This window comes from Canis lupus, chromosome 12 (assembly GCF_048164855.1).
Source record: "Canis lupus baileyi chromosome 12, mCanLup2.hap1, whole genome shotgun sequence".
In the NCBI taxonomy this organism is placed as follows: Eukaryota; Metazoa; Chordata; class Mammalia; order Carnivora; family Canidae; genus Canis; species Canis lupus.
In genome coordinates this window covers 44,871,685-44,886,446 of record NC_132849.1, presented here as the reverse complement: position 1 = coordinate 44,886,446, position 14,762 = coordinate 44,871,685, and the positions used below count along the sequence as shown (strand labels likewise).

Here is a 14,762-nt window from a genome sequence, read left to right as displayed (position 1 = left end):
CTTGCCCTAATTAACCTGAAACTGGCACCTAGAACAGGGTTGGGCAGAATGGAGAGACTCTCTAGACACCATCAACTGTCAATTACAAATGATCGAAAGGGTTGGGGCGGGGGGATCAAGGGACCTAGGATAATCGTCTTTTTGTTGCTCTCCAGACCTTCAGAGGGAAGGCTGGAGCAGGGGTCTTTCTAAGGCTCAGCTACTATCCTTACCCTGACGCGTGGCAGAAACCGAGATAGCATGGGAGAGGGCAAAAGTATTCTGGTCAGGTAAGGTGATTATCACAGAGAAGATGGAAGAGGACTGAAGAGAAACCTGTTCCCACACTATTAGCTACTAAAGTTCACTCACACGCCATACTTAGGGGGCACCTTCAGACTTGCCAAAATACCATCCATGTCAGAATTCACATTCTTAGTCTTCACACCCTCCTGGTAGATGTAAAAGCCTTTCCCAGACTTGCGACCTAAAAGAAAAGGGAGAATTACCAAATCTCAGAGCCCAGACCTGCGAATTTTCTTCTCTGCTAGTCTGCTGTAACGCTCTAGTCTCTCAACCATATTTCTGAATTTGTCTATCTAGCTAACCCTAGACATTTAGTATTTGTCAAAACTTAGTGTTTTGTCAGCAGAGTTGGCAAAGAAGGAAAAAAGATCTTGTGTTTCTTGGAGCTTGGGAATCCATGTATGTGGATGGGAACGGCCACGTGGGTGAGCTTTAATGTCCAGATATGCAATACCAGGACCTAGTCTATGCCCTGGTCCTGGTGTGGATTTTGCTGCTACTTTGCCAAGAGAGAAAGCCACCTCTAGTGGGCCTCAATCGTATTTTGTTTAGAGGTATTACTTTTTCCACACAGGTGGCCAGGCAGCATGGTAAAGCCCGGGTACAGAGCTCGCTCCTGCAGGATCACAGGCGTACTCTAGGACTGGGGCCAAATGAAAATGCCTGCCTTGCAGACCTTGGTCAATTCCTCAGGCCAGAGTTCTGCCTTTGGTCTGTAAGCTATAGGCCCAGCCTAAGAGGTGGTCATGAAACCATTTTTAAAAAAATCCCCATAATAGTGGGCTCTGGTTTTAGGAAAAACTCCCCCAGGGCTTTCTGTAACTGTGTGTCTCAGGAAACTTTGTTCTCATGGTGTTAGTTATGTTTCTCTGAGGCTACTCACCCAGGAAGCCCCTGGACACCATCTCCTTCAGCAGTTCTATGTTTCCACCTTCAAACCGTTCCCCAAAGGCTTTGCCCAGATCTTCTGATACATGTTTTGCTACATCCACACCAACTTCATCGACCAGTGTGGCAGCACCCACAGGAAAGCCAAAGCTTGTGGTAAGGGAATCCAGCTTCTTAGGCTCAACTCCTTCCTGAATGGGATGGAAGCAGGGACCTTAGTAGGGTGGGGGTGGGGGGGTGGCACCCATTCCAGACCCTCCTACGAGGGCTCCCATGCTGATGATTAGAAACAGAACCAGTCCAACACTCACTTTTCTCCTGGGTACCACCTAGCCAGGCCCAGACTTGGGGCTGTTTCACTCAGGGAAAGCAAAGGAGGGAAAGTCTGAGCCTTCCCTAACCTAAGGCACTTAAAGGAATGAACAAATTCATTTAGAATGAACACTTTATTCGTTTCCTTGTTTGCAATTCTGACTCTCAGTAGTAATGAGATTCCATGGCAGACAAGGCTAAATTTCCCATAAGTAAGAGAGGAGACAGCACCACAGAGCAGTGTTGCAGACCCCTGGAGCCTGTGTCTGGTAAGTGCCCAGCGAGGAGGTACCACCCGTGGGGTGTGTGTGCAGCAGAAGCTGCTCCAGCACCGATCAGACCAAGTGGGCTTATCTGTTCTGGATGGCTCCTGCCTCTAAGGGGATGCAGCTAAAGAAGCAGAGCTAAAATTCTGCCCATTGGAGGGCAGCAAAGCTCATGATTTTCTACCACTATGTGGAAGGATTGGGTACAAAAGGGCTCCCTCAGAGAAGAGCCAGGACTTAGTGTATTAGAAGGAAGCCCATTCCTCATCCTGACAGTACCAGTCAGAGGACTGGTTTAAGGAGTGGAAGATGTCTCCAATGTTCCAAAAGCAGTACCAACCTGGAGGATTCTGAGGACTTCAGACATCATGGGTGCAAGGCACCTGGTGGTGTAGAAGCCAGGTCCATCCTGCCAAGGGAGATAATGTGGAAGAATCTGAAAGCAGGCTCTTTTCCCCACATGTCATTTCAAAATTCAAGGTGGTGTATCTTCCCAAACAGAACTGTTACAACTATAATGCACGGGAAGCCCCAACCAGGGCAGCATGGCTGGGAGAACCTGCGATGTCCCAGACCCTGACTTAGCAGTTCAGTCCATACCACTGTCCACACTGTAGACAACTAAGGGAAAAATCATACCAAAAGGTTGTTTGGTATGATTCTGAGGCAAACATAGGCAAAACAAGCCTGGAGGTACAAGGAATCTTAACAGAACTTTCCCCACATCTGTCACTCTGTTGTTATACAGCTCCTTACTTTCACCACAATGATGACCTTCCCCTGCTTGAGCCCGACAGCTACCGCTGAAGCAGTGGTGTCCTTAGACGTTTTATCTGTTGTAATAATCTCCAGTAGCTGCATCTTGTCCACAGGAGAGAAGTAGTGCATGCCAATCACCTGGCAAGGGGAGTACAAAGCCAACAGATGTAACAACGCTGAGGAGGGAACTGGATAGCACTCATTTTTGGCCAGGAAAGCAAGGGAGAGAAAGGTGGTCGTGATACAGGAATACTGCTTGATCCAGTTGAGTGGTTTGGCTCTGTGGTTTTTTGATAAAAAGTTCAGTATGTTCAGAGGGCTCACTGGAATCTTCCTCTTCCAACTGCTTCTAAGGTTTTTCACTGAGGGTGATAGATTCTACCAAGAATTAGTGCCAAAATCACAGCTCATGGCCAAATTAGATTTATCAGGGAAGAATGAATGAAAGTTCCACTCATATTAATGATACTGTTGGTTTAGAGGGGACACTTTTTTTTTTTTTTTTAAGATTTTATTTATTCATAGAGACAGAGAGAGAGGGGCAGAGACACAGGCAGAGGGAGAAGCAGGCTCCATACAGGAAGCCCGATGTGGGACTTGATTCCAGGTCTCCAGGATCACACCCCAGGCTGCAGGCGGTGCTAAACCGCTGCGCCACCGGGGCTGCCCTAGGGCCATTTTTTTTTTGAGGACAGGGGAAACCGAGGTAGGCAGAAGAATCTGTCAATATGCTAGACTGTCAGAGATGTATTTGGATTTTACACAGATGGGTCTCACCAGCAGGATACTGGGTTTATTTTTTTTTAAAGATTTTATTTATTTATTCATGAGAGAGAGAGAGAGAGACAGAGACAGAGAGCCAGAGACACAGGTAGAGGAAGAAGCAGGCTCCCTGCGAGGAGTCTGATGTGGGACTCGATCCTGGGACCCCGGGACCACGACCTGAGCAGAAGGCAGATGCTCAACTCCTGAGCCACCCAGGCACCCAGGATCCTGGGTTTAAATAACATTTATCGACATGCAGGGATGCCTAGGTGGCTCAGCTGGTTCAGCTTCCAATTTTTTTTTTTAAGATTTTATTTATTTATTCATAGAGACACATAGAGAGAAGCAGAGACACAGGCAGAGGGAGAAGCAGGCTCCATGCAGGGAGCCTGACACGGGACTCGATCCCAGGTCTCCAGGATCAGACCCCGGGCTGCAGGCGGCGCTAAACCGCTGCGCCACCGGGGCTGCCCTCAGCTTCCAATTCTTGATTTTAGTCTCGGGGTTGTAAGATTGAGCACTGTGTCAAGCTCTACGCTCAAGGGGAGTCTGCTTGGGATTCTCTCTCTCTCTCTGCCTCTCCCCACCAAGTCCCACCTCATAGCTCTCTTTCTAATAAATGTTTGTTTGTTTTTTTAAGATTTATCAACATTCAAATGTGCCTGAAGATTCATTACACTAATGAAGTAACTTGACCAGCAGCATTAGCACTGCCTGGGAAATTTAGAACTACAGATGCTCAGGCCCACCCCAGACCCAGATCTACTGAATGAGAGACAGGGCAGGGCCCAGATCTGTGTTTAAGAAGCCTTCCAGGTGATTCTAATACATGCTGAAGTTCAGAACCTCCTCCTCAGGCTAACAGTCCTCCCAAGTGAATTGCCATGGAAGAAAACAATTTAATCATAAAACTTAGAGTTTTGCTCTGTCTACCCTCATTTTAGCTGTGAGATATAATTAACGATATCTACCATTTGCTGATTACTGGCTATCCACTGTTCTTTAATACAATTGCCATTAATTCCCTACATTTAATCCATCACTCTGTGAACTAGTCAGTCCTACCTAGATGAGGAAAAAAGACATCAGGAGGTTAAAACTAGTAGCTCAGGGCCAGTCAGTGGATGGCAATGGGATTCCATCACAGTTAGCCTGTCTCCAGAGCCTGCCTACTCTCCATTATGTAACACATAGGTCACTTAAATGTTTCATAAACTTACCAATCCAAAAGTTGCTTCTAAATCCTAAACGTTCTTTATGTCTAAATGATTTTTTAAAAAACCAAACCTGTTTCAGACTCAGTACTTCTAAGCAAAAGGGATTAGCTTTTATGATATATAACTTATACACAATAAGTGTATAAGTGTTCATTTCAATGAGTTTTGTATATACACCCATATAATCACTGCCTCAAGCAAAATCCATTTTTCATCACTCAAGAAAGCTCTGCCAGAGGTGACCAACTTGTTCTGGATAAGCAGATGGCTGATCACCCAACCTGTGACCCTTTGCCCTTAATTTTATATGAGATAGGGGAAGCAGATGACTTATGGAAGCTATCCAAGATACCTGGAGGCCAGGACTGCAAAGCATGATACTTTTCCCACTGGAAAATGAGAAGTTAGCATCAAAGGTTCTCCTTTACTGACTTAAAATGCTGCAGAGGTGCTTTGAGTGATGTGACATGGCCAGATTGTCATCTCCCTTTATACTGTTGTTGTATCTTCCCTTAGTGTAACATTATCAGCTGCCACTTCTCCTTATGACCTTTTCCTGCCATCCCTGCACTTGCCTGTCAGGCCCCACATCACTTCCAATCTGCTATGTGTGAGGAAACAAGATTACCTTGTATTACCAAACTATTAGAATAGGAATAAACAGACTTTTGTGTTTTCAGTACAAGGACTCTGTATTAACAATTTTAGCTGCTTACAGGTCTCTTATATTTCCTGCCTACTTTTGGCTGGCTCTGGTTACCTAAGGCTAATTGCTATCCTCCAGAGACGTGAGGTATTTCATTTCTCCTTGAGTGCCTTCACTTTCCCTAGGTTGCTCTAGTCCAGCAGACGCCCAAAGAGAAATGTCTAAGCATCATTCCAAATACTTAAAGTGCTTCTACCTTTGCATGTCCTGGGTAGAAATTCTAAGTGAACCCATAGGTGGACACACCTCACCACACCTCCTGATCTTCTTCTTCTTCTTCTTTTTTTTTTAAGATTTTCTTTATTTATTTATGAGAAACACAAAAAGAGACAGGCAGAGACACAGGCAGAGGGAGAAGCAGGCTCCATGCAGGGAACCCAATGCGGTACTTGATCCCGGAATTCCGGGATCACAACCTGAGCTGAAGGCAGACACTCAACCACTGAGTCACCCAGGCATCCCACCTCCTGATCTTCTATTCTTGGATGTGGAATTGGAACCAAACATGTCTTAGATCATTAGCAGTGTCTACTCTGTAGCTGAAGTGATATTCTGGAGTATCCCTTTTTATTTTAGGGTCTATCTTTATTATTTTTTAATTTAAAAAAATTTTTAGAGTACTCTCTTCACCCAATATGGGACACAAATTCACAACCCTGAGATCAAGAGTCATATGCTACCAACTCGGCCAGCCAGGTGCTCCTTGGACCTATCTTTAAATACCTAATTGTAATAAAGGTATGCTTTATAGTCCGAACCTTGGAATGCAGATCACCTAGAAAAGCTTATTTTGGTTATAGTTCATTTCACTTATCCCAGCATCTTGAATGGTCATGGTATTAGTTTCTCTATGCCCAGTTTTGGAGAAAACCTCATCACTCCCTTCACTTCACAATCCACACAGGCCCTTCTCATGCTCTAAACCTTCCTCTGAGAGCCTGTAATAGGAAAACAGTTCAGGGTCTTTCCTCTGTTCAGAATTTACCTTCTCAGGTCTTTTGCTGGCAGCAGCAATTTCATTGATTGGGAGAGCAGATGTGTTACTGGCAAAGACACAGTGACCTGGAATCACCTGCAGGGGAAAAGCATTTAAGAATGTCACATAAACCCGGGAGATGACTGGAGTCTGAAGCAAAGCTAAAGTATGAGACCTGGGCCTGGCCCTGCTCTCCCCACAGCCACTCAGACAGGAGACACTATTCACCTGATATTTATAACCACCCAGGGCTTCTGTGTGTGACCTTGTTCTCTTTCCCATTCAGCCTCCTTCCATCTCTGGCTCAGCATCCTTCCTAACCCAGAGACTACATCTCAGCAGTTAGGTAAATAAGACACTTCAGATAAACACTGAAGAGATCACCTTGAGTTAAATCTCATTCGTTTCAAGATCCAGCCTATGTGCCAATCCCTCTTCTTGCTCAGATCTGCCCTTGAATCCAGAAGTTCATGATACCCGCACCCTTTACTTTTCTAAGAACAAGTCATAACATGCATGCCTAGCTCATTTTATACAGGGTACTGTTAGAAAACTGGACACCACTGTAATTAATCTACGGCACATGAATACTATTAACTGTTAGCTTTATCACCCTGGAGAAAAACTCTAACATAGACTGTCTCAGCATTCTGTTCATGATCCCAAGTTATTAAATTTTTATTCAGCTGCATGCATAAAACACACGGAAGGCACACCTGTCAAATTTGTGCAAACCGGGACAGGCAAAATCCTAACATCAGAGACAGGAATCAAGGTTCAAAATACATGCAACACACTAAAGAGCTGAGCGTAAAATAACATCAATTATAAGGAAGATAAAGGTCAAATACCATATCAATATTTTTTTATAAAGAAAAAAGGGAAAAACCTAGAGAGGCACCTGTTGGACAAAACCTGGCTCAGCAATCAGCTTGTGATCAGGCCCCCATGATTTTAATCAGAAGTGTGAAGTCGAAAGCAGAGCGTGACCGCAAGGAAGAGTCTCAAGTGGCATGTCTGAGAGGTATGGCATCTTATTCTGGTGGGGAAAGTCTCCATGAAGAGTGGACCAATATCTCCAAAGAGAGCAGGCAACAGTCCTCCCTTCCTGGTTCACACGTGGCTCTCCCCCGCTCCAGAGGTATTGTCTACTTCCTCCCTCTTGAATCTTGTGACTTGCTTTTACCAATGGAAAGCAGGAGTGACACTCTGAAGCTCTGGGCCAGGCCTTAAAAAGCCCCATTTTCTGCCCTCTTGGAAGCCAGAGGCAATGCTGTAAAGGTTTGCTCAGAGTCTGCACTCCTCTTGATCTGATGATCCCTCTTTCTCTTTCCCTTGATCACTAGTTTCCCAACTGCAACCCCAATTTTCCAGAAGCAAATACCAACACCTAGTCAAGTGGTAAAGCTCCTCTCTCCATGCTGCCTGTGTCAGCTTCTGCTGCTCCTTGGAATCTGCCTGCCACTGGCTCAGCAGTGCCCTCAAAGCCCTGGGATACCACTTACGTATCTGTGCTGAAATACCACTTAGCACAGATGGAATACAAATCCACTCAGCTCTCTCTCAGCTGAATCTACATTACCCTTTGTCAAAAGGAAAGATTTTCCAGTGCATGGATTCCAAAGTGGAAGCTGTCCCAGGCCGGCTGCTTATCTTTTGTTTCTCTCCCGACCTTGTCTTTAGTTTCTAAACCCTCCGTAGGCTGAGTCTGTGGTAGAGCAGGGATTGCCCTCACTCACAGGGCACTTTAAGAGTATGGCCACTACTCCAGAAACTTGGAGTACTACCAAGCCAGTTTCATTTTGTTTGCACAATCTACTAGCCCACATTTATTTAACTGTAGGCTGCTGCTCCAGGCCCCGGTTCTACCTTGTACTCAGGTTACTGTCATTTGTTCCTCTCGGCTCTTTCCTTGTACCACCCAATACAGGTACCTGTTTTGTTCATGGCATGTAGAATATTTGGGATCAAGACCAAAGCATTTCCACAAAGTAAGCATGTGAAACCTGCCTGGAGCAATAATTCCTCCCCTACTTCCTGTGCTGGCTAGATCTGAAGTTTAGTTATGGCATGTAGCTAACCCAAAATGTCAACACAGCTGGCTATCCTCCATGAGGCTACCTGTAGGTCTGGGTGACCGAACTCTCACAGAATGCTAATGAACCCTGTGCTACTTGATTTTCTTGCCTGGAGACCCAGATTTGACCTTTGTAACATATATACTGTGCATGAGTTCACAAAAAACTGATGTTTGGACATGAACAGCCCTATAACAAGAACCACAAGTTGCCTTTTAAGAACACCTGCATCTGTGTCCTCCACTCACTAAACGAGAATTCATGTACAACAGGCCTCATACTTACCGCTTCCACTTCTTTTAGCACTTTGTGCTTAAGACTTAGGTCCTCAAAAACAGCTTCAATCACCATGTCAGCCTTTTCAAAACCTTGGTAATCGAGCTGCCCAGTCAAGTTGCTAAAAATGGAGTCCCTTTCAAATGATGTTAGAGCTTTCTTCTTCACTTTATCATTCAATCTAGAAAAAATAGAGAAAAGGAGACTTACCATTTATTGAGCATCCATAGGCCAGACATGTGCTACATGTTTTTACCAACTCTATGAGATAATTCTATTACTCCCATTTTGAGAGAGAAGGGTTGCTTAAACAGGCTCAGAGGGACTCATGGTCAAATGGCTAGGTACTAGGAGAAAGACAGGTTGGCCCCCAAACTATAAGATGCCTTTACAAGTGAAACTTACATAAACTCTATCACTCAAAAAATAGTTAAATTTGCCAAGAAGAGTAGACACAAATACTAGAATGGCAAAACAAAGATGCAGCTCTGGTAACTCTGTACCTATAACAGAGAAAACACCCAACAGGTGTCCTAGACCACATGAACTTATTTTACCTGATTACACATCATGTTGTTATTCTGTAACTGTAATCTCCTGGAAAACCGAGACCAAGCATTATTTTCTTATATTCTTAATCTACTTCCCAGTCGGCACATAGTATAAGTAGCACATTCTATTGATTACATAAAATATTAACTCAAGGTTTCTTCTTTCCCACAGGGAGATAAAAAGGATTCCTGCTACTCAAACATTTAACCGATTACTTTTCACTGCCAAGAAAAGTAGGCTCTCTTAGGTTTTAATCTGACCACACTTTCAGAATAACTAACCTAGAGTTTTCCTGAATCCCATTCACTAATTTCCTTAACTAAAAGAAAAATTAAAGCCACAAGGTAAGTTCAAAGAAGTATTCAAAGTCTTAAAAAGTATGGGTTCAAATCTCTTGGTTTCTGACAACCATGTCAGCAGTTAGCAAACAAAATGCTCATCAGAACTCAAAACATGATTAGTTGCTCTAATTCTAATCCCTAATGAAACTGTTTTCAAGAGAGGATGGGAAACATTTATGTCCTAAGTCAGCAGCACGGTAAGGGGCACATGCCAGAGCCTGATGTTTCTGAGGCACAAAGGGAAAGCTGGGGAACTTAAATCCAAAAGAGACAGAGGGTGGGATCTATTTTAGAGCAGCAATTTCTCATTTTGGTGACTGTATGTGATGGTGTTTGGGAATGTTTACATGCTAGTCTCAGGGCCATGTTATCAAGCACGTGCCAATTAAAAAAATTTTTTTGTCACGAATCTTTTACTCCAACTCCTTGCTATCTTACAGTAATTTGCCAAAATGATTAAACCTGCCACATCTTGTATAGCATGACAGTAGCAACATAATCTCTCTGCAGAAATGAGGTCAAACATGCTGAAGCTACATAACCTATATAAGAAACAACAAAAAAACCTCATTTGACTAAAAGTCATGCATGGGACAGTCTAAGTGCAGCCAGCTTGTCCATTATACTGGAGCACAGAATTGGCCTGAAACCAATTCCCAGTCTGCCCAAGTGGCTGCTTGGTTTCCCCCCACTCTGCAAACAGGCAGCGTTTGGCCCCGGGGTGAGAAGGGGTAGGTGAGCAGGAGAGAAAGTAGTATTGACCTTTTATTAATTCAGTGGTAAGAAGGAGACACAGTCTGTAAAGCCTCAGACATTGTGGAACCAAATTCTTTTCCTGCTTCTCCACAGTTGTGCCAGCCAAGAAATAGAAGGTTCAAGAGTTTTGATCCCAGCTCTACCCTCAATGTGCAGTTCTGGCATACTTCCCCACCTCCTCATCTTCCACAATGTCATGCTGTTTCGTGTTTCCTAAAAATACAGCAGTGATATGGAAACTACCAAAATTCACAAACATGAGACCTTCTAGTCTTGATACCAAAGCACGAAATAAATGGCATGTAAAAATATCTGGTAGTTTTCTCTTCTGCAGTTAGACATTACATTTTACTGCACACTGTAACATGTACAATAAAACTAAGGGAAAGGAATCAGTGTTTCTAAAAGTCAAAGGAAATAGCTTAACCATGGAGCATCCAGTACCCACCATGTTCAGGAAAAAGGAATCCATAATGGCAAAAAATGAACAGCATATTGCTGACAGAGACAGAGAGCTGGCTTACCCTTTGAACACCTGCTGCTGTCCTCGGCCCAGCCCGGTTAGCGTAGCATCTTTAAGTATGGTCTTCAGGCCCTTATCCACAGAGACCTGGGCAATGCCGGCTCCCATCAGCCCTGCACCAAGAATGGCTAGGTCCCTAGAAGGAAAGCATGAATGACTTCTGGTAATTATTTTAGTAAAAGTGGGAGATCACCCAAATTATTCAATAAACCAACAAAAGTGGGCACAACAAGGTATTTTAAATAATTTTTCCTATAAAAATTTTTATCTATGAATTTATCTATAAATTTATCTAAAATTTTATCTATGAAGTATTTTAAATTTTTATCTATAAAAATTTAAATTTTGCCCATAAAAATACATTTTCAAATGTATTTATTTTAATTTAAATTTTTAATTTTTTTAGAGAGAGACAGTGGCCATGAGCAGGGAAAGAGAGAGAGAATCTTAAGCAGGCTCCACACACAGTGTGGAGCCCAACAATGGGCTTGATCTCACGACCCTAAGATTATGACCTGAGCCAAAACCAAGAGTTGGATGCTTAATTGACTGAACCACCCAGGCAACCCCTTTTAATTAATTTAGAGAGAGCATGAGTGGGGCAGAGAGAGAGAGAGATTTTCAAAGCTATATGCAAAAATTTGTTAGGCCGAAAAGAACTGGCCTATACACAAGAAGACAGAATTATACTGATCTTCAATTATGCCTGGAGATCACTGAAAACAAAACAACCTGATTTATGTTGATGTCAATATGAATATCTCTGGTTTCCAAACAAAAGCCAATTTGCCATGATATGCCCAAAGACATTTAGTCATCTTCTTCTGACTACTTATTTTACTGATTTTACCATTTTCCAGTAAGCTTTCATTTCTTCTGAAATTTGTGCCATTACCCTTACTTGGATTACATCAAAATTCTCCTGGATGTTTTCTTTGCTTCCAGCCCTTATTACACCCCTCCCCACAAATACCTCCATACATGCACATTGCTGCCTTTTCTACCCTCCAACTTCTCTTGAACTTCTTAGGACCATCTGGCTTACCCCACAGTATTCTGGAATGGCTTCATATTCACTATTTTTGTTTCTTCAATTAAATTCTAAATATTTTGTGGGCCAGAGAGCATATCTGCTTATTCTCTCTCTCTTTTTTATTTTTAGTTTTTCATAATTCTGGAGCAATATGCCATGCTCCCATAGTAAACAACTAAAGAAATTCTTCCAGAACTTCTTCCTTCATAAAAGCCGAAGTTAACAGCACTATGTAGACTTAAATTAGAGTTGTAATACTAGGCGGCCCCAGTGGCCTAGCGGTTTAGTGCTGCCTTCGGCCCGGGGTATTGATCCTGGAGACCCAGGATCGAGTCCCACGTTGGGCTCCCTGCATGGAGCCTGCTTCTCCTTCTGCCTGTGTCTCTGCCTCTCTCTCTCTGTGTGTCTGTCGTGAATAAATAAATAACAATCTTAAAAAAAAAACCAAACAGAGTTGTAATACTAGGATAAAGTTTCATTCCTAACACTTCTGATTATAATTTTCAAAAATCATGTTTATGACCTGAAAAGGAAACCTAATTTCAAGTTCTGGAAGCATCTTTTAAATGTAGCTTTGTAGTAACACGTGCATTTCTATGTTTAGTGGTTTTTTTTTTAACAGTATTTATTAGTATTTTTAAATATTTTATTTATTTATTCATGAGAGACAGAAAGAGGCAGAGACATAGGCAGAGGGAAAGGCAGGCTTCCTCAGTCCCAGGACGCCGGCCAGGATCATGACCTGAGTCAAAGGCAGATGTTCAACCACTGAACTATCCAGGTGCTCCAAGATTTATTTATTTATGAGAGACATCATCTGCGTGTGCATGGGGGTGGAGTGGCAGAGGGAGAGGGAGAGAGAATTTCAAGCAGATTCCTCACTGAGCATGGAGCCCGATGGGGGGGCTCAATCCCATGATCCTGAGATCATGACCTGAGCTGAAGTCAAAAGTTGGAAGCTTAATGGACTGAGCCACCCAGACGCCCCTACATTGTTAGTTTAATTAACTGGAAAACAGTGAGAAAACAGGATAGAGAGACATAAAGAATAGGGCTAAAAAAGGTATTTATTGCATGAAAACTAAAAATTTGTCACAAACAGAAATGACCCCACAAAATTAAGACAACCATAGAATAGGAGGAAATCTGCAATATATATATATATTTTTTAATTAAAAAAATTATTTATGATAGTCACACACACACACACACACAGAGGCAGAGACACAGGCAGAGGGAGAAGCAGGCCCCATGCACTGGGAGCCCGACGTGGGACTCGATCCCGGGTCTCCAGGATCGCGCCCTGGGCCAAAGGCAGGCGCCAAACTGCTGCACCACCCAGGGATCCCCTGCAATATATATTGCAGCAAAGAATTACAACTTGGGAAATGAAGAACATGCATGTGTCAATTAAAAAAGACATGGGGCACCTGGCTGGCTCAGGCAGCACAGCATGCGACTCGATCTCCAAGAGTCAAGAATTCAAGCCCCACATTGTGCGTGGAGATTACTTAAAAAAAAAAAAGGACAACCCACTAAAATGGGGAAGGGCTTGTATAAAGCAATTCTGGGATGCCTGGGTGACTCAAGTCAGTTCAGCGTTTGACTCTTGGTTTCGGGTCATGAAATGATCTTATGGGTTGCAGAACTGAGCCCTGGTTTGGGTTCCGAGCCCAGTAATGAGTTAGCTTGGAGTTCTCTCCCTCTGCCCACCCACCCCACCCCCCGCCCAATCTTTCTTGTGTGAGTTTGCTAGCTCTCTCTCTCAAAAAATAAATTAAGGGCAGCCCAGGTAGCTTAGCGATTTAGCGCTGCCTTCAGCCTAGGGCGTGATCCTGGAGACCAAGGATCGAGTCCCACGTTGGGCTCCCTGTATGGAGCCTGCTTCTCCCTCTGCCTTGTGTCTCTGCCTCTCTCTCTGTGTCTCTCATGAATAAATAAAATCTTAAAAAAATAAATAAGTAAATAAATTAATTTTTTAAAAAAGCGCAATTCACTAAAAAAAAAAAAAAAAACTGACAATAAAGATGCTTAACCTCCCTCATAACATGGGATATGCAAATTAAAATGAGATATTCTTTCCCCACCAGGTTGGCAAAAATTGTAAAAGCATCAGGGAGGATGTACAAAAATTGTTTTTTTCAGTACATGGCTGATGGAAGTATGTATTGTCCTACTTTGGAGGACAAATTTATTAAAACTAAACCTCCCATATCCCACGAACTAGTAATTCTATTTCTCATTATCTACTCCAGTGAAAGTATTTATGCATAAGATGACAAACTGCGATGAACAGTCATACAGTGTTCGTAATCATGAAAAACTGCAAAGAGCCATCAATCCATCAGTAGAAGATTAAGAGGAATGAGTTAACTGATATGTACTAATATGCACAGTCTCCAAGTCATACCACTGAAAGGAGCCAGTTACAGGCTTCACACAGAGGATTCCTTTTATAGTACAATATTCAAACCATAAACACAAAATACTATCAGTTAATATTTAACTTTATAACAGTTTTCTTAAAAAAGAATAAGTGCATTTTTTTGCATAAAAATTAATTAAAAAATAAAATAGATAAGGAATTCAAATGATTATCCAAGGTAAGGGGGAAGAGCCTAGGGACAGAAGTGGAGGAAGCAGAGGGCATCACTGGCAGCTGGGAAAGTAGAAAAAAAATCCCCTTTCTTTAATTCTTCAAAGTTCTTTTTTTTTTAAGTTTATTTATTTAAGTCATCTCTACACCCAATATGGGGCTCAAGCTCATGACCCTGAGATCAAGAGTTTTTTGCTCTTCCTACTGAGCCAGCCAGGTGCCCCTATTCTTCTAAGTTTTAGTAAATCTGTTCACCCTATTCTGCCTTGGGTACCCTATGATTAATTCCTCATCTCCTTTTTCCCCAATTTATTTCCAAGTTTGGCCAACTCTTGCATCACGCTGTTTTTCTGTACATTTAGTTCTGAGTTCTTGAAAATTTTTAAAAATTAATTAATTAATGAGAGACACCAAGAGAGAGAGGCAGAGACAC

General features: G+C 42.8%; 1 protein-coding gene across 1 annotated transcript in view; it reads right to left on the bottom strand.

Annotated features, from left to right (window-relative positions):
- HADHA (hydroxyacyl-CoA dehydrogenase trifunctional multienzyme complex subunit alpha) overlaps positions 1-14,762 on the bottom strand; it is a 48,575-nt gene that overhangs the window by 880 nt on the left and 32,933 nt on the right. The window contains exons 12-18 of the mRNA XM_072770798.1: positions 10,702-10,836; positions 8,538-8,709; positions 6,184-6,270; positions 2,508-2,648; positions 2,092-2,160; positions 1,169-1,364; positions 352-466 (exon numbers count right to left, since the gene is read on the bottom strand). Coding sequence (XP_072626899.1) covers positions 352-466; positions 1,169-1,364; positions 2,092-2,160; positions 2,508-2,648; positions 6,184-6,270; positions 8,538-8,709; positions 10,702-10,836 — 915 coding nt within the window. The remainder of the gene's footprint in view (positions 1-351; positions 467-1,168; positions 1,365-2,091; positions 2,161-2,507; positions 2,649-6,183; positions 6,271-8,537; positions 8,710-10,701; positions 10,837-14,762) is intronic.